Source organism: Marmota monax, unplaced genomic scaffold (assembly GCF_021218885.2).
Source record: "Marmota monax isolate L192 unplaced genomic scaffold, Marmota_monax_Labrador192_F-V1.1 WCK01_AAM20220418_F8-fsc00076, whole genome shotgun sequence".
Lineage (NCBI taxonomy): Eukaryota > Metazoa > Chordata > Mammalia > Rodentia > Sciuridae > Marmota > Marmota monax.
In genome coordinates this window covers 3,849,420-3,867,169 of record NW_026692843.1, presented here as the reverse complement: position 1 = coordinate 3,867,169, position 17,750 = coordinate 3,849,420, and the positions used below count along the sequence as shown (strand labels likewise).

Below are 17,750 nucleotides of genomic sequence, written 5' to 3'. Positions count from 1 at the left end.
CCTGGTCTCAATGATTGAAAGACACCTGATGTCCAGGGGCAGCAAGGAAATCAGTGAGCACACAGGTGGCATGTGTTCCCTCTGTGGTCCTACTGCACTTCAAGTTCAAAGGCAAAGTGATTAAATATTCAAGATGGCACTGCCAAAGGTGTAGGCCCACAGCAGAAAAAAACAGTAAGTTAGACTTCATCCAGATTAAAGAGAAGCATGTGTCAAAGGACACCATCAGCAGGAAGTACTAACCTACCTACAACACGAGGGACCTGAGGACACTCTGCAGGGTCAAAGACCCTGACATAAAGACAGATGTTATTGAACTCTAACCACATGAGGCACCCAGAATGGTCAATTTCACAGACAGAAAGAAGGGAGGCTATATGTTGTGGGAGGGGGTGGGGCTACTATTTAATGGGTACAGAGGTTCCATTCAGGAAGATGAGGAGTTCTGCAGGTGGACAGTGGTGTGATCACAGAGCACTGTGAATGCACATCATTATACACCGAAAACATGGTGAATTTTTTGTTATGCATATTTTACCACAATAAAAAACCATTCAAGATGGGGACATTAATCGAAGTACATGGGCCACCTGTGCAAATACACAAGTTCCACACCATGAAGCTGGCCCTGCCTTTGCTTGTGCTTAAAGAACACAATTCTAAGTGCGTGAGACCGTCTCTGTATGGGCTCTTGCACCAGATGGCGAGATCCCTGAGATCCCTGAGGGCACTTCCTGGGTCTTATTTCTTGTACTATGGACTTGTTGAAGTGCAACTCTAAGCTAAATTGGTATTTTAAAAAGTCATCCTTATTAAAGTAAAATTTACATTCATAAATATTCATACATTTAAAAGGAGCAACTCATTTTCTTCTGGCAGGTGCAGATGTGGTATAACCAGTACCAAATCGCCATCTAGGACATTTTCACCAACCTCAGAGGTTCCCTTGCACCCTGTACCCTGGGAACCCTCCCAACCTAGCCCCTGGCACCTGCTGACCCACCTGCTGCTGCCAGAATCTTGACTGTTCTGGAATGTCCCATGATGGAAAATCCGCAGTGAGCAGTGTTTTGTGCTGTGATAGGTTTCTCTTATGAGTATGAACATCTCAATTAAATCCGTAATGTTCTCTTGAGGCAGAGAAGGGCTGACAGCTTGGTCCCTGGTGCAGGTATAGCTGTATCTGCCAGTTTTAACTTGGTGACTTTCCGTGAATTTTGCCTTCTCCAATGTCAGTAGCTTCTATATCAAATGGAGCCACAAGGTACCTTCCTCAAGTGCTGCTGTGGGCACAGATAAAGGTCGCCTGTGGAAAGTGCTTAGTGTGCGTGCTTAGCCTCTTACGCTTAGCTGTTGATCACAGACAGCTGCTATTCTTATGAATAATAATACCAAGGATACTCTTCCTTGCCCTGAAGATGAGACTGGAGTAGACCCTTCCTCCTAGAGTTGCCATGGAGATCGCACGATGCTTATGAAGCATTTAGCACTCTGTGGTGCAGCGGTGACAGAGCCATTGAGGACCAGATCAGGTTATCCTGCAATTAGCAGAAGTCAGCGGCTCCCCCAGGTCTGAGAAGATGTGACAGTCAGGTATAGAGGGCACCTTTTAGGTTGCTGTCAGTCTGGTTGAGAAAAAAAAAGAGTCACAAAATGCAGCCACCAGTATGAATTATATATATATATATATATCGTGTAGAATCTTAAGTCTTTTGCCCTGGGCCAGGGAGGAGCTGCGTGGGAGTCGGTGAGCCAAGGGACCAGGAGCACCTTCATCCTTCTTGGTGATGTTTTTCTTTCTGTTTGCATTGCTTTGAAAGAAGAAAAACAACCTTCGAGTTAAAGTTGTAGAGTTGAGTGAGCTATTGAATTCTCCGAACTTGCTGAGGGGTTCCAAAGTCAAGGGGACTTTAGCATATTGAGTCTAAGTAGCTCACACTGTGCAGGACTCTGATGGAGGGAAAGTGGGAGGCCATGGTGAACAATCACCAGGGAAAGATTCCACGTGGTCCAGGGAACAGACTCAGTTTCTGGACATTTTGCAAATGGTAGGAAACATGACAGAACATGCTGGAAGGAACACTTAAGAAGTCAGGGGACACCTACCTCTCTGATATACACCCACCTCTCTGATATACACCTACCTCTCTGATATACCCCTACCTCTCTGATATACACCCACCTCTCTGATATACACCTACCTCTCTGATATACCCCCACCTCTCTGATATACACCTACCTCTCTCATATACACCTACCTCTCTGATATACACCCACCTCTCTGATATACACCCACCTCTCTGATATACACCTACCTCTCTGATATACGCCCACCTCTCTGATATACGCCTACCTCTCTGATATACCCCAACCTCTCTGATATACACCCACCTCTCTGATATACACCTACCTCTCTGATATACGCCCACCTCTCTGATATACCCCAACCTCTCTGATATACACCCACCTCTCTGATATACCCCTACCTCTCTGATATAACCCAACCTCTCTGATATACGCCTACCTCTCTGATATACCCCAATCTCTCTGATATACGCCTACCTCTCTGATATACGCCTACCTCTCTGAATATACCCCCACCTCTCTGATATACACCCACCTCTCTGATATACCCCAACCTCTCTGATATACACCCACCTCTCTGATATACGCCTACCTCTCTGATATACACCTACCTCTCTGATATACCCCTACCTCTCTGATATACGCCCACCTCTCTGATATACGCCTACCTCTCTGATATACATCCACCTCTCTGATATACCCCTACCTCTCTGATATACCCCTACCTCTCTGATATACACCCACCTCTCTGATATACCCCAACCTCTCTGATATACACCTACCTCTCTGATATACACCTACCTCTCTGATATACCCCAACCTCTCTGATATACACCCACCTCTCTGATATACCCCCACCTCTCTGATATACACCCACCTCTCTGATATACGCCTACCTCTCTGATATACAGACCAGTTGGGTAATTTTGGCTTTGTAACTGGGTAACTAACATGCCCACCTTTGGGAGTCACGGTCCCCTCCCTATGCCTGAGGCTTGCATAGACCCTCCAGCCAAGTGCCTCATTCTTGTGGCCTCCTTTGTACCTGCAGCCAGACGGGGTGCTGCTGTCCTGGGGTTACCCTGGGGGAAACTGAAGAGAGAACTCGCGGTGGACCTCTCAAGAGAAGGAATGATGGGAGTAATATCGCCTCTTCACAGGTGGATTTGTTCCAATCAGAACCCCAGCAGATACTCATTACCCTTGAAAACAAGAGTGAAGGAGAACAAGGAGAGTCGGAAAGACTGAACTGTGGCATCCTCATTCAGATCCTAACAAGGGAACAGTCCCACCGTTTGCAATCAGATAAGGGACATTATCTCAGTAATAAAAAGCAATTGAGAATCTAAATGAAAAATCTAGTGCTTTTCATGCTGATTTATTTTAGATTAGAAAAAGTTAAACCAGATGTAAACACGAAGAGCTGAAGCATGAAGAGGGAGTCATGGTGGAGAGATAAATCTCCGTTTTGAGTTATTAGAGGTGCAGGGTTGCATTAACCTGAAAATACACTGTCTGACATTAATTATCGTTGCAGAAGAGAGTTCAGAAGATTGAAAACAAATGCATAGCACTGGCAAAGATCAGTCATGCATCCATCCAGATTGGTGTTGGAAGGTGTGCACCATTCCCAAAAGAGTCTGTACTAACAGCCGTCCAACGTGGACCCACGAGCTGTCTGCCCCCTTGTGGAACCTCCTGCATCCCCAGGAGAAGGCATCTGGGTGCTGAAAAGAGATAGCCTTGTTTTCATTGGATTCCAACAATGCAGATCATTGTTCTCAAGAGAAGACCCAGCCCCAAATCCACCCTTGGTCTTTGGCTCCCTGGATTACAAGTAGATTCGAGATCTCCCGTTTCCCTGTGAACGGTGCATGCGTCCAGAGAGCAGATTTGCAGGGGTTGGTGGTCTTGGCTGCAGAGCTCTGTGTAGCCCTGGAAACTCCCAGCTATTTTCTCTCCTCTCTTCTTTCCTGGGTGTATGAAGTTTCAGTCCCTGATTTGCTGCCCAGTGACCTAAGGAACCCAGGAAACTTCTCGAACTTGACCGGGCAAATGCATACACTTGCACACTCAGACACACATGCACACACACTCACACTAGTTTGGGAAGGAAGGCCCAAGTACTGCAGTGTGAGGGGTAAAGTGGTAGAATTTTAATCAAGATGCGGCTTCTGTGGCTCTGGATTTAGGAGATCTGTACCTCAGAGCAAATGACTAGTGTCTCTATCTGTAACATTCGGGGACACCCGTGTTTTGGGGCTCTGTCAGGACTGATTGAGGGAGCATGGGGAAAAATCTAAGGCCTGGGTCTGGTGACAAGTCTTCATCAAATGCTCATCACACTGATCTGCAATCCTGCTAGACTCTGTAGACTGAACAGGATTCAATAGTAGCCCTTTAGATTTTACCAAGATGAGTCTGTGCAATATCTCCAGTGGGATCTGAGGTGGCACCTGTAATTAAGCTCACTGATGTTTTTGCAATAAAATTTATGAATATTCACACTAAATGGAATAAATTAATATTATAAATAGCCTCGGGTTAGCTCAGTTAAGGTTCTGCTGTCAGATTAATTTGCTACAAACACAGGGAGAAAAATCCTTGGATTTCAGAGTCCTGTGCGTTTTAGAATTGCAGATAAAGAGCTGTGGATCCAGAGTGAAGCATCCTGAAGAGAGGGCCAGAAACCATAGAGCAGCTGAACCAGAACGTGAATGTTCTTTGGAGCCCAGTTGCTCTGGCAGGTTCTGGGAGATGAAGTTAGAGAATGTGGAAGCTGCTCCCATGAGCACTGAGTCTCACACGCGGTTCCCCGTTACAGTACCTGAGACGCTCCGTCTAAGAGATGTCATTGTTGTCCTAGCAGCCACCAAGTCTGACCCCAGAACTCCTGTGGAGTGGCACTAGGAGGAAATGCCCTGCTCGGTGAGGGGCAGGCGGTGCAGTGGGAGAGGCCAAGAGGGCGGTGTACAAGACAGAGCCATTGTCTTCTTGTTCCTGGACACATGCATCTTTTACCCTCTCTGGGCCCTAGTTTGGGTTTTTACAATAATTAAAAAAAAAAAAAATAGAAGAACTCTGTGTCCAGGCCGCTTCTCATGGACTTTGGAGAATCAAAACTTACTAAGGGGCTTTGCCACTAAGAGCGTCCTGTGCTACTAAAGCGCCTCAGATCTTTGTAAGGGGCTTGGTCCTAGTTGGGGTTTTCTGTCCCAAGGCGGGAGCCTCCTGCCCGGGTTCCAGTCTGGGCTCCTTTTCTTGCTCACTGGGTGTGTGTGGCCATGGACCTGGTGCCTAGCTTTTCTGCCCCTCAACCTCCCAACTGTACTTGGAGCTGGCAGTTTTTTGCCCCCCTCAGAGTGTACAGAGGATGCCTGAGGTGGTTCCTGCAAGCCCTGAGGGCTCCTCCTGTGACCTCCACAGGCCCTAGGCCACTAGCAGCTGAAAAGAGGCTTTATCTTTTCCCCATTGTGTGGCTTTGGTAGATTACAGTTCTTTCATTAAGTGACATGCCATGCTTCAGAGATGTAATGCTGACAGGCTTGAAAGGAGTGAGTTAGAAGTCACTTGATCACTCAGGAAGTGGCCTGGGGTGGTCAGGAGCTCCCTTTGTGCTGTGCACTGTAGCAGCTAGAGCAATACCTGGTTTGTGGGAGCCAGTATTCCTGCTTGTAGAAAGAGTGACACATAAACTCCAGGCATTGCAGGCCAGGGGCGGGTGTCCACCCTGTACCCCTCCCTCCTTCCCTCTGCCCCTCCCTTCCCTTCCTCCTTCATTCCTTCCTTTCCTTCCTCCTTTTTCTGCAAGCATTCACTGAGTCTGTCCATCATAGCTGCTGGGCTGGGCACCTGAGATGGACTTCAACCCTAGGATTGCCAACGTCCCCAGCTCTGTTAACCAGTCCCAGAGAAAGAACTTGGAGGACATTTTCTTACTCCCTCCTTACTGGTGGCAGGCTGGGGTACAGTGGAGGACCATGCATCCCTCCAAATAGAGGAGTACACAGGATAGATCACATGCCCACTGCAAGGTGGAGGTCTTCCGATGCTTTATGAGTATGTTCTCTTCTTTTAGAACCAAGGTCACTCTGTTTATGTCCTCACCAGAGATTGGAGTGAAGTTCTTCACAGCATGAAGAGAATGGGGGAAAATCTTTACCACCAGCACCTCAGATAGAGCAGTGATCTCCAGGATATATAGAAAACTCAAAAACCTTAACACCAAAATAATCATCATCATCATCATCATCATCATCCAATCAATAAATGGCCATAGAACTGAATAGATACTTCACAGAAGAAATATGATCAGTCAACAAATATTTGAAAAAATGTTCAACACCTCTAGCAATTAGAGAAGTGCAAATTAAAACTACACTGAGATTTCATCTCACTCTAATCAGAATGGCAATTATCAAAAATACAGTAACAGTAAATGTTGGCGAGGACGTGGGGGAAAAGTATACATTGCTGGTGGGACTGCAAATTGGTGCAACCAGTTTGGAAAGCCATATGGAGATTCCTCAGAAGCCTGGAGTGGAACCACCATTTGACCCAGCTATCCCACTCCTCAGCCTATACCCAAAGGACTTACAATCAGCACACTACAGTGACACAGCCACATCAAAGTTAATAGCAGCTCAAGTCACAATAGCTAAGCTATGGAGCCAACCCCCGGTTGCTGTCAGTAGAAGCCGTCCATTGGAGCTAGCAGCCGAGTGGCCACTGGGAGCAGAGCAAGAGGAGCCTCAGGGTTGGGGCTCAGGATGGCTCATTTCAGACCCTGGCAAGCCGAGGACTGAGCGGGGGCGGGCAGAGACTGAGGACCACCCCCAGGCTACCTTGGCAACTTAGCCAGACCCGTCTCAAAATAAAATGCAAGAAGCACAGCTGGGAAAGAGCTGGACATGGGTGGAAGTGTTGGACCCTGGGTGGTACAGAGCTTCAGAAGCCAGGGTGGTGGGCTCCAGGGGGCTCCGGGCATGATATTCCCTACACAAGAGGCTTTGCTTTTATTTATTCATGTATTTATTGACTCATTCATTCCTTAATTTTTTTCCAACAAATATTTACTAAGGGCTCCCCATGTGTCCCGCCCTATATCAGGAGCTGGAAGTCCTTGGCGAGGACAGTGTAACTGCTTCTGCTCCAACAGGGGTTCTAGTGGGGGGAGGAGTGGGCCTCGGCTGCAGATTCACATCACTGTACTTACAGTCCGAGGCACGTTCTCTGAAGGACAAAGAATGTCACCATGAAAAAGCTTGTAAATAAGAACCTGCCCTGGTTCTGAATGTGGTGTCAGGAGAGACTCACATGGTCAGGTCATGGGAACCGAGACCCAGAGGAGGACCAGGGAAACAGGTTGCACAACGTGATGACATGTGCAAAGGCCCTGTAGTGGGTAAGCGTGTGTACAGTCAAAGTGAGGGTAAGTTCACACATGGCGTGTGGCCAGGAGACAGGTGCCCAGTCATCCATAAGATTAGCAGGGGAAGACACCAGGTCCCTCCTGATGGTGAATATACTGTCTGAATCCCGTGAGAACTCAAGGGGAACTCAGGCAGCAGGATACACCCTATTCCCAGCAGGAATAATCTTAAACCTTAAACCTGGAACCTAAACTGGGAACGCCCTAAACACGATTATCTTAAAACTGGGAACACCCTAATCTGCCTTGGTCCTTGAGCAAGGTCACCTACATTCAATGTCACTGCAACATGTCAGCAACATGGGGTACGCTGGCAAGGAAATTGTCATACCTACTTGGCTAATGGCTCCCAGCATCTCCCCCCTTCTGATTAATTAAACAACAAGCAATGTGGCTTAAGGACCGTGCCTGGTAGGTTGCCCAATTCAACATATGGTTCTTACCCGTCATCAGAAAACTGACCTTTAGGCGTCAGCCTCCTGTCTTAGGTTGATACCACTGCAATTGAATCATACCCGTCACTGACTACCGGTCCAGCATACAGCCATACTTGTGGATAGGTCTATGCACCAGTGGGGGGGTGAGGTTCTTTGCCTCACCTCTGTTGGCCCCCAAATTTGGCCTTGGTGCCAGTGGGGGAGTGAGGTTAATGTGGCTTATGGACCGTGCCTGGTATGTTGTCCAATTCAACATATGGTTCTTACCCGTCATCGGAAAACTGACCTTTAGGCGTCAGCCTCCTGTCTTAGGTTGATACCACTGCAATTGGATCATACCCGTCACTGACTACCGGTCCAGCATAAGCCATTGGCCCCCAAATTTTAGACCATCACTAGCAGAAGGGAGGAGGATACAGAAATGCCACGACACCAAGCCAATTGACGGCTCCTTGGGAAAAATTGCATCACTGGTGACACCATCAGCAAAGATATGCCAGCACTACCACAATTAACATGGGGTGCGCTGGCAAGGAAATAAAAATTGGATGGTGAAGAGTTGTGCTCTTCAGCATGAAGGGATGACAAAGAGCCACCAGCAGAAAGCAAGTTTTCCCACAGAGCTGGGGTTGAACTGTGCCCTGAATCACCCGTCACTGTTAACTTCAGAGATCCAGAGCCTGAAGCGTCAGAAGATGGTTCTCAGCTTTGGAGAAGCCAGGCATTTGCAGAAGGCCACGGGCCCTCGTCAACTTGCATCCACTGGGAGCTCTGGGGCCACAGGGGGAGAGAGAGAGCACCTGTCTGCAGTCCCAACCAGCCCCCTCCAGTGTTCCCTGCCCGCAGTGGGACTCAGGCTCTTGATCAGAGGTTGCAGAGCACATGGGGAGTAAGCGAGTGGAAATTAATTCTGGGAAGGCCCATCCCAGGTCAGTTAACTGCTGGATTTGATGCAGCTACAGGAGAAGTGTGCACGGCAGCCTTCCTCAGAAGAGCCCATAAGAGCAGCCAGGAGGAGCACAGCAGGAGCTCCCCGGCCGCTTCCCCTGCCCCTTCCGCCTCCCAGGACTGCAGACCTCCCTGATGCGTTCCGTCCAAGCAGTGGGGCCGGGACTCTCTTCTGCTGTCAAAATTGGGGCTCATGTTGTATGCCAGCTGCTCTCCAATGCCATGACACTCTTTTTTCCTCCCTGAAAAATTCTTCGTGTCTTCTTCCTGCGTCCTGTCTATGCCAAATCTGAGAAGGACGCTAGATGTATGACGGTTACGTGAGTGCTGGCAGGTCCGGCCAGCTAGCCAAGGGGGGTCCCCGAGACCTAACAGTAATGACAACAGTGTTTGGAACGGGGCTGAGAGCTCCGTGCTCTGGGTCTGCCTGGCCAGCTCCGCGTCCAGCTTCATCTCAGCCCAGCTGGGTGACCTTGGCCTGTTGGTCGGCTGAAGCCTAGCTGTCTGGGCTGCCACAGCAGGGCTCACGAGAGCAGGTCTTTCTAACAGCCATGAGAGCTCAGCGAGGCACTGCACACAGAGCACTGAGCCCAGCCGCCAGCACAGTGGAGTCCCAGCACCCTCAGCGCTTCTCTGCTGCCTGGGACCGGGCGCTGGGAGTGGCAGGAATAGTGAACCCCCCCCCAGCTCAGCCCAGCCCCTTCCACATCCCGCACATTCGTGTCTGTCCCCATGGGGTCAGGGGGCCAACCTTCTCTCTGGGACAGAAGAGCTGTATGGCTAGAGCTCCCCCCATCCCTGCCATCCCAGAAGAGATTGCCCAGGAGCCGGGTGGAGGGGCCAAGAAGGAGAAGTGAGCTTACCTCGCCTGGGGGCCAAGAAGGGAACCTGGGCTCAGGACTGAGCTGGGCTGGGGATGCCCTGCCCAGTTGCTGTGCACCTTGTCAGCCATGTTCCCTGGGGTGAGGTCGTAGGGTGCTCTGAGGGGCCAGAGGCACAGGGTGTGGGAGGGCCACGGGGCCGGAGAGGCTCTAGAGCTCCAATGCCACTCGGATCAGAGCCCAGAGACTCACAGCAAGCACAACAGATTTGCAGAATAAATCTTTGCCTTTCAGCAGAGAGAATCAGCCGATCACAAGTGTAGATAGCAGAATACTTTTCTATAAATCAATCTTATTTTCATTGGGCCTTACAGGCTAATTCCTGAAATTTAATTGCTTGTGGTTAATTGATTTATCAATATTTATTGAACATTCGGTTTTAGCTCAACACCCATTCAGCCCTGGGATGGGCGAGACCAGAAACATTAGATGTGGTTTTTTTGATCTGCTAACAAAATCCACGGCAGAATCAATGCTGGCTGATTACAGCTTTTCTCCTTTCCTCCCTCCCTCCTGGAAACCACCAGATACTTATCTTTTATTCATTGATTGAGTTAACTCAGGAGAAAGTGGAAATATATATTCATTACATGTTCTTTCTTGGGGGAAAGGAGAGAGTCTATGGGTGTTCCTGTTGTTTTTTTTTTTTTAAATAATGTATATTATTGATGATAATATATCTGGCAAATAAAAATATTAAACTGGGGTTGGTCTCTATTTATTTTCCAGATCCACAGCCGGGTTTTCTCATCCCCTAAAGATCAATCTTCCCGGGAAAGAGGTGAAAGTCTTCTGAACGCAGGTAAAGAGCTGGGCTCTGCTGGGGCCCCCATTGTCCTCTTCTCTCTCTATTTTTATTAATAATGAAATGTACTTTGGAGCCTGGGTCCTTTCCAAACATGAGATGATAGCTCAGTGGCACCACAAGGTTTGAAATGGTTTACCTTTCCACCCTGGCTGTAGACCAGCGTCCACAGGGAAGCAGACGATGGGTGAGGACTGTCAGTTCCTCGGGCGGTACCTGGGACACTCCTGACAGGGGCGCGGGGGTCAGGTGGGCCCAGGCAGGCTCCTCCTGGAGCCGGCAGTTCCAGGGGTGAGTGTGGGGTGAGTGTGGCTTCTCCCAGCACAGTGGACTTTTTTGCAATTGGGGCATGGTGGCTGTGCGTTCATAAATCAGTTTTTATGAAGCTTCAATTCATAGCTATTAAATTGTAAAAACACTAGGTGAGATGGTTACGGTTCATAACTTTTATTAAGTTTGTTAACATAAGTTATGTGAAAACAAGCTCCCTCCGTCCCCTTTTTATTAGAAGTCACATGGATTCGGGTCAAATGTTCTGATGGTACTGTGGACTACTGGATTAATAGAATGTTCAAAAAACTGCAAAAATCAATTCTAAAAGAATGTTTTAGTGTGGCTAATTTTAGTTTTTATCCTCATTTTGATTCTTGCATGTGGCAGATGAGTTGTAGATGAAAAATAGCTATATATGTTTGGGTATATATATATATGTGTGTGTACATATTGTATGTGTGTATACATATACATTTGTATGCACACGCACATTTACATTTATATCTTTTCATTACCTGCCACCACCTGCCTATATCAAAGATGTTGGGAAACTGAATTTCTTTCCATAACTGGCTTAGTCAACTGAAGACAAAAATATTTGAAAGAAACTTTCCTATTTAATCCTCCCTGGAAGCCCCAAGTGTGGTTTGTAGCTTAGTCTTTTAGGGTGGCAGGTATTTAGTGTGGACCCTTTGAAATCCTAGCCCCCCACTGTCTGTGGCAGGAGTGTGGCTGCACTGGGCTACTTCCCTGGCACAGCAAAAGCAGCCCTGGAAGCCTGTCTGGCTCTGCACCCTGCAGGGAGCCTGGGGACCAGGAGAGAGTGATGAGTTTTCCTAGAACAATCAAGGGGGCTGCAAGAGCAATCAGACCTGGTGACTGAGATGAGGCCACGTTGCTCCTCTTTATCTCAGGACTGGGCCACATCAAATTGGCCTTGGGCACCTGCACAGTGGGTGCTGCTCCAGGGGAGATCAGCAAGTTAATCACTCAGGAGCCAAGTCCGTGCTGTTCCAGGCTAGGGTTAGTGACCCAGAGTACAGGAAGTGTGCCCAAGCAACCCTGGGTGGGGAGGGAGAAAAGTTTCCTGGCATTTTAAAAAAAACCTGCCAGTGTTGTCCAGTGGAAAGCTGTCCTGAACCCCGGGTGTTCCTGGGCAAGGCAAGGAGCCCTACTGCATGGCACCATGCTTTCCCTGGGGTGGACTTTCCACGGAGCCCTCTTGTGCCTAGGGCATCTTCCTCTAGGGTTGTTTCTCCTATTAGAAGTTGCTCTGGCACTTGTTAAGAGACAAGACAGATTTTATTCGTGTTGTTACAGCAGGGAAGAGACACTTGCATAGGGAGCTGCGCTCAACTCTTGATACAGTAAAGGCGGCTGGCATGTGTAGCTACAGGGCAGGGGAGGCACCCAGTGGATGGACATTACTAAGAAGATCTTGCTAGCTAAGGTGCGGGGCTTAACAAGGCTGGGGGAATGCTCCCTAAGCCGAGTTGGCAGGAGTCTGGATAGAACTGGGCTCAATGGAACTCTTCGCTGTTACTGGACTCAGCAATCTAAGGCAAGGCCCAGCAAAGAAGAGGGCCCAGAGGAGCAGGACTGAAGCAGAGATGGAGGAGTCCTGCCTCACCTCTTCTAGAGCATGGGTCAGAGCAGCCTCCTGGGCCTCTGTGCCTGTGGTGGCCCAGCTTTCTCCCCATAAAAGCACAAGGACTTTGCATTAGGAATCTGGTCTGCCATCTCAGTCTGTTTCTGGCTGCACCGGGACACCACATCCTGGCACATTACAAACAATGGGGTTCGTTTGGTGCAGTTCTGGAGCTGGGGACATCCACAGTGGAGGAGCTGCCCATGGTGAGAGCCTTCTTGTGCCTCATAACCTGGTAGAAGCCATCACGTGGTGCGACTGCACAAGGTGGGGAGAGAGAGGGAGAGAGGCCAAACTCAAAAGAGCTTTTGTTAGGAACCCACTCCTGCCATAACTGTCTCACCCCTGCGGGGGCAGCACTGATCCTCTCACGAGGGTGGAGCCTGGTGAACTGACACCTCTTGGAGGTTCCGCCTCTCCATGCGGCTCAGAGGCAGTCCACTTTCTGCACAGCCCTGGAGGGGCACAAACCAAGGCATTCCTCTCCCACGCTTGTGAACAGGCACAGGACGAGGTCTGGCTCAGCCTCCTTGGGACTTGGGGAAACCCGGAGCAGAGTTTAGGTCAAATCCTGGGTGTCAAGGACCAGAAACCCATTATCACAGACAAAAGGGAAGTTGTCAGGAAACCAGTAAATGTCGAGGGAGGAAGATCCGCTGGATGCAGACGTGGAGGAACCAGAACCTCAGCAGCAAGAGCATGGACCTTCATCTTGAGCTGCTTCATCCTGACATTGTCACCTCTGGTCAGGAGACAAGGCCAATAGTGGGCGCGTGGCTTCCGTGGACCCAGCATGTGGATGACTGCCTGGGAGGGCAGCTCCCCCACAAGGGCACCAAGGGCCAGGCCCTTGTCCCCGAAGGAGTGAGTAGGCTTAGGGTGTCTCAAGGTCAGCGGGCGCTGCAGCCGTCATTCCTGCAGCTACGTTGCCATGCTGATGTTTGAAACCCTCCTCCTCCTCTTGAATGGGCTGATATGTGCGTGGCAAGCCCCAGGGTGGAAGGCGAACTGTTTTAAGGAAGCCCCCGGGCTGCTCACGCAGCTGGTGGTGTTAGGAAGCTTTCAGTGGGTGGGAGCCCAAGTAAATTAGTGGTGTTATTTATTTATTTCCCATCTGTATTTACTGAGTAGGCTAAGAGGGACCATTAACTATTTTAAGGTGTTGGAATGCATGACCTGATTCAAGCAGGGGAGGACAGGGGTCCAGCCAGGACCGGGACTGTGGTGGACAGTCAGAGCCCCAGGAAGTGACCTAATTACCTACCAGCTGTTGGGATAAGGGACAAGTTAAAAATGTTCAATGATGGGGCAGGGAATGCAGGCTGTAGGGGTGATGGGGTAAAGGGGGGTGCTAGTGGGTGGTCTGGAATGTGTGGGGTTCAGCTGCTTCCTGTGAGAGGGCAATGGCCCCTGCTCCAGATGTGCAGGAGGTGGTTGGATCTGGTGAAGAGGCTGGGAGACAGGTAGGTTTGGAGGTCTGGATATGATGGTCATGTACAGGTGGGTGGTCTGAGGAACCACAGGTCAGCTGAGGTGACCACAGGAGAGGACACACGAGCTGGGAAGAGGGTGAGGCTCAAAACCTGAAGGGGCCCACATGCGTGGCGTGGGAGGAAGAGTCTTGTCCTGGGAACCACTGACCTCGCCTGGACTTGGTTGTCACGTCGAGGTGTCTTCAGTGCCACTGTGGACTTCACCGTTGGTCAGGTTTTCTTTAGGACTGTTCTTCCACTTCTCGTCCCTCAGTTTTCCTGGACACAGAGAGGGCTCAGGATTCTTGGTCTCCGTGGGGCAGTAGGCTCTGTTGGAGGGGCTGCAGCAGTGGGGTCCAGGGTCCAAATAGCATGCGCTGTGCTCAGGCAGGAGTCTGCAGAAAATGCCATCTCCAGGTTTTGGTTTTACTTCCTCCATTTGTACCATGCGACCATTTGCTGCCTTAGTCCTTGGAATTTCCAGACTGGGCAGGGTGGGGAGCTGATTTCTTATGGTTGAACAGCCCTCTTGGCGAGGCCTTTGAAATCTGTTGGCTTGTGTAAAATTTCAGTTTACTATGATTAATAGGATCTGCATGCCGAGGAACACTAAGGGAGAAAAAAAATCTAGGAAAGATGACTATTTCTACCCAAACTCACATCTGTTTTTAAAATCAGAGGAAGGTAGAAAGTCCCTTTCAAATTCCGATTCTACACTTTATAAAAAGATTCTGTTTGCCTTTCCCACACCACTGTGCTACCTGTCTGCAGAGTAGACTGCTGGATGCTGGACTCGGGGTGATTTGTGAGTCAGGTGCCTCACTGGGTCCACATCCAGGGAAACAGGTGAGCAGAAATGCAGGTCATGGGGATTGATGAAGGCCTCTTGGAATTTTTAATTACTGACTTGCTTGGCTCAGGAGGGGAGTGGGACAGCATGAAATTTTCTTCCTCCTGATCAGTTAAGCCCGACCTTTACAGATGGCAGTTTTTCAAGGGTGGGCCTTTGATGGATGGGAGGGATAACGTAATCACATTTCATTTACATCCTGGATGACGGCTCCCTTATTCCGGCTTTCACAAGAGCAGGCTTCGCTGACCCCTAGCAATCGTTTCGTTTGGTTGCTGTTGAATCAGTTATTTTTTCCAATACAACACGCGCCCCTGGTCCTGCTATGAGGACCTGGAAGCAGAGCACCTGGCCTGACGGTGAGCAGAGCCGCGTCCCTCTTCCAGAAGTGGCTTGGGAATGCGGTTTCTCTCTAGAGGAGAAGAGGAGGGACGCGCGTCCGCTGGCCCTCCCTAAAGCCTGGCTTTTATGAAGGCTCAGGTGCTGGAGCTGAAGCACGTGGATTTATCGTTTTTTCATACCGAGGCCGTTTGATGGCTCTCCTTGCTGCCCAGGGGAGAATGCATCTCCTGAGCAGTTTAGGACAGTGTCTTTAGTCAGTGCAGCTTCTCTGGTCCGAGGTCACAGCCGTCCTCAGAGGCTGAAGCAGAAGCTCCCGGGCACAGCATGCCTCAGGCCTGTGCTTCTAGACTTCTCTCTGATCTCGCTGCCTCCCCTCCGTGGGCTCTCTCCTTGTCCAGAGGCTCCTCTGTCTGCCCGCCCCCTGTGGATGGTCACTGTGAAAGCCATCCTTGGCCAGAAGCTTCCTCCGATTTGCGCCCCGCCCCGCCTCTGCCCTGCCATCAGAGTCCTCCTGGTGCTGCTGGACCACGGCCCTACCCCTCCTCCTTCTCTTCATGGCCGGGGGCTCCGAGGACGGGGCCCGTTGCCCTCCTCACTACATCCCCAAGTTCAGGTGTCAGTGTGAGAAGTGGCTTCCTGGCTAGGGTGGCGTAGTTTGAACCGAGCAGCTTCTTGGAGCCATTTCTGTGTCAGGGGTCTTCCTGACCCCAGGGCCAGCCCACGGGGCAGGAGGGAGCCCGATGGGGTGGCAGAGGCCCAGAGCCAGGCGGGGATGGCCTCCGCACTGGGTTTCCCCAGGAATCTAACCCGTGCCTCAGGCTCCTGACCCATGACTCGGCCTCTTTTGTCCAGAGGGACAAAGGTTCCCTTTAGTGGCCACTGTGGGTCTGCTGGGTGCTTCCTCTGCCCATGTTTACCCTGCTTTGGAAAGTGGAGGAGGAGAGGCTGGCACCACTTCTCTGACCACAGAAGAATAAAGCACACTCCGTTCTTCCTGTGGAGACGTGAAGAGGCTCACGTGGGCATATTGTGCCTATCGAGGAGGAGGACATACAGGGAAAGAGCAGACCAGGCCATCCCATGGCGGGGCGAGTCCCCCCCACTCCCTCATGAGGAGCCCTTGTGCCCACGTCTCCTCCTGAATGCTGCTGAGCCCCCGAGGGCCTCCCCCCCGGGTTTGCCCTCACCTGTGTGTGTAGCCATGAGGAGCTCTTCTTCCCTGAGATTGGCCTCCAGCTTCCTCTTTGCCCATCACCCAGCACATAACCAACTTAACAGACAGCTGGTGGAATCGTGTACTGAGCACAGAGCCCAGCTGCACGTTCCCAGTCTGTGTGGCTTCGTGTCCCACAGAAGAGCCTCCGGTGGACTCCATTGCTTCCTCTGAGGCGTGTGAGTGCAGTTCCTGCCTCGTGTGCACTTGCGGACTTGGTCACAGGACCTGATCCAGGTGTGGGAAAGTTGGACACTGAGATGGATGTGGGGTGGACAGACCTCCTCAGGCCATGCCACAGTCTACTTAAAGCCCTTCCATGCCGTCCAGTTGCCAAATAAGAGGTCCAAAAGGCCCCCCTGAGACCTGGGCCCTGTGCGTGGATCGCCCCCTGCTCCTCTGCTCCAGTGCTCCCTGGACACCTGTGCAGCCCGACCGAGCTCTGCAGCCTGCTCCTTCTCCTGAGTGAATCTGGTCCACCTGCTGAGCCTCAGCCAGGTGTCCTGAGAATGGAAGGCACGTCCCCAGATGCTACTGGCCCTGCCGTGCAGCCTGCTGCCTGTTCAAGGGCAATACCGTTAAGCAGGCATGGAGAAAAGCCACTTGATCCTGAGTTGGTACGTCTTTAGTGGCATTTGCCCGGCTGGCTGAGGAAAGGGCTTTTACAAAATACCCAATGGAGTTTTACTCAGCCATCAGGAAGAAGGAGATGATGGCATGTGCTGGTAAATCTGTGGAACTGGAGACCATCATGCTAAGTGAAATAAGCCAGACCCAGAGAGTCAAGGGTGGAATGTTTCTCTCATATGCAGAAGCTGGAGAGAAATAAGGGTAAAAAGTGTGTGTGGCAGGGAGGGTTCCACGGAAACAGAAGGGAGGTCAGCGCAGTAGAGGAGGAGGCTGAAGGGGAGGGAGGAGGGAGGGAAAAGCAGGAACTGCAGATGAAATGGTCCGAGCCGCGCCATGTACACATGTGAGAGCCCCCCCGGTGAGTTCCACCTTTATGCAGCTCTACAAAGCACCCATCAAAACAAAGAGAAGGGAGAAACAGAGGGAGGGAACAGACGGAGGGAGGAGGGGAGGAGGGAGCAGGGGCTGAAATGGGAGAAATTATGTTGCATGCTTATATGATCGTGTCCAAGTGAGCCGCCGTTATGGGCCACTGTCACGCACTAGCAAACGCATCCAAAAAGATGATGTGCATGAATCAGAGCCACAGAGGTGGCACAGGGAACGAGACACACTGGAGGAGCCCACTGTGCTGTCACGTGGTACCATGTTAATGTCCAGTGTCCCAGAGCAGAAGGGATACTTATCTGGCAGCTGGACTGTGACAGCAGAGAGGACACGGACACCGAGTGAAGC

At 50.5% G+C, this 17,750-nt stretch overlaps 1 protein-coding gene across 3 annotated transcripts in view; it reads left to right on the top strand.

The window, feature by feature from the left end:
• Window positions 1-17,750, top strand: part of CUNH10orf90 (chromosome unknown C10orf90 homolog) — a 284,414-nt gene that overhangs the window by 100,279 nt on the left and 166,385 nt on the right. For all 3 annotated transcript variants that reach the window (XM_046448702.2, XM_046448703.2, XM_046448701.2), the window contains one exon: window positions 10,512-10,584. In XM_046448702.2, the coding sequence (XP_046304658.1) occupies window positions 10,512-10,584 (73 nt within the window). The remainder of the gene's footprint in view (window positions 1-10,511; window positions 10,585-17,750) is intronic.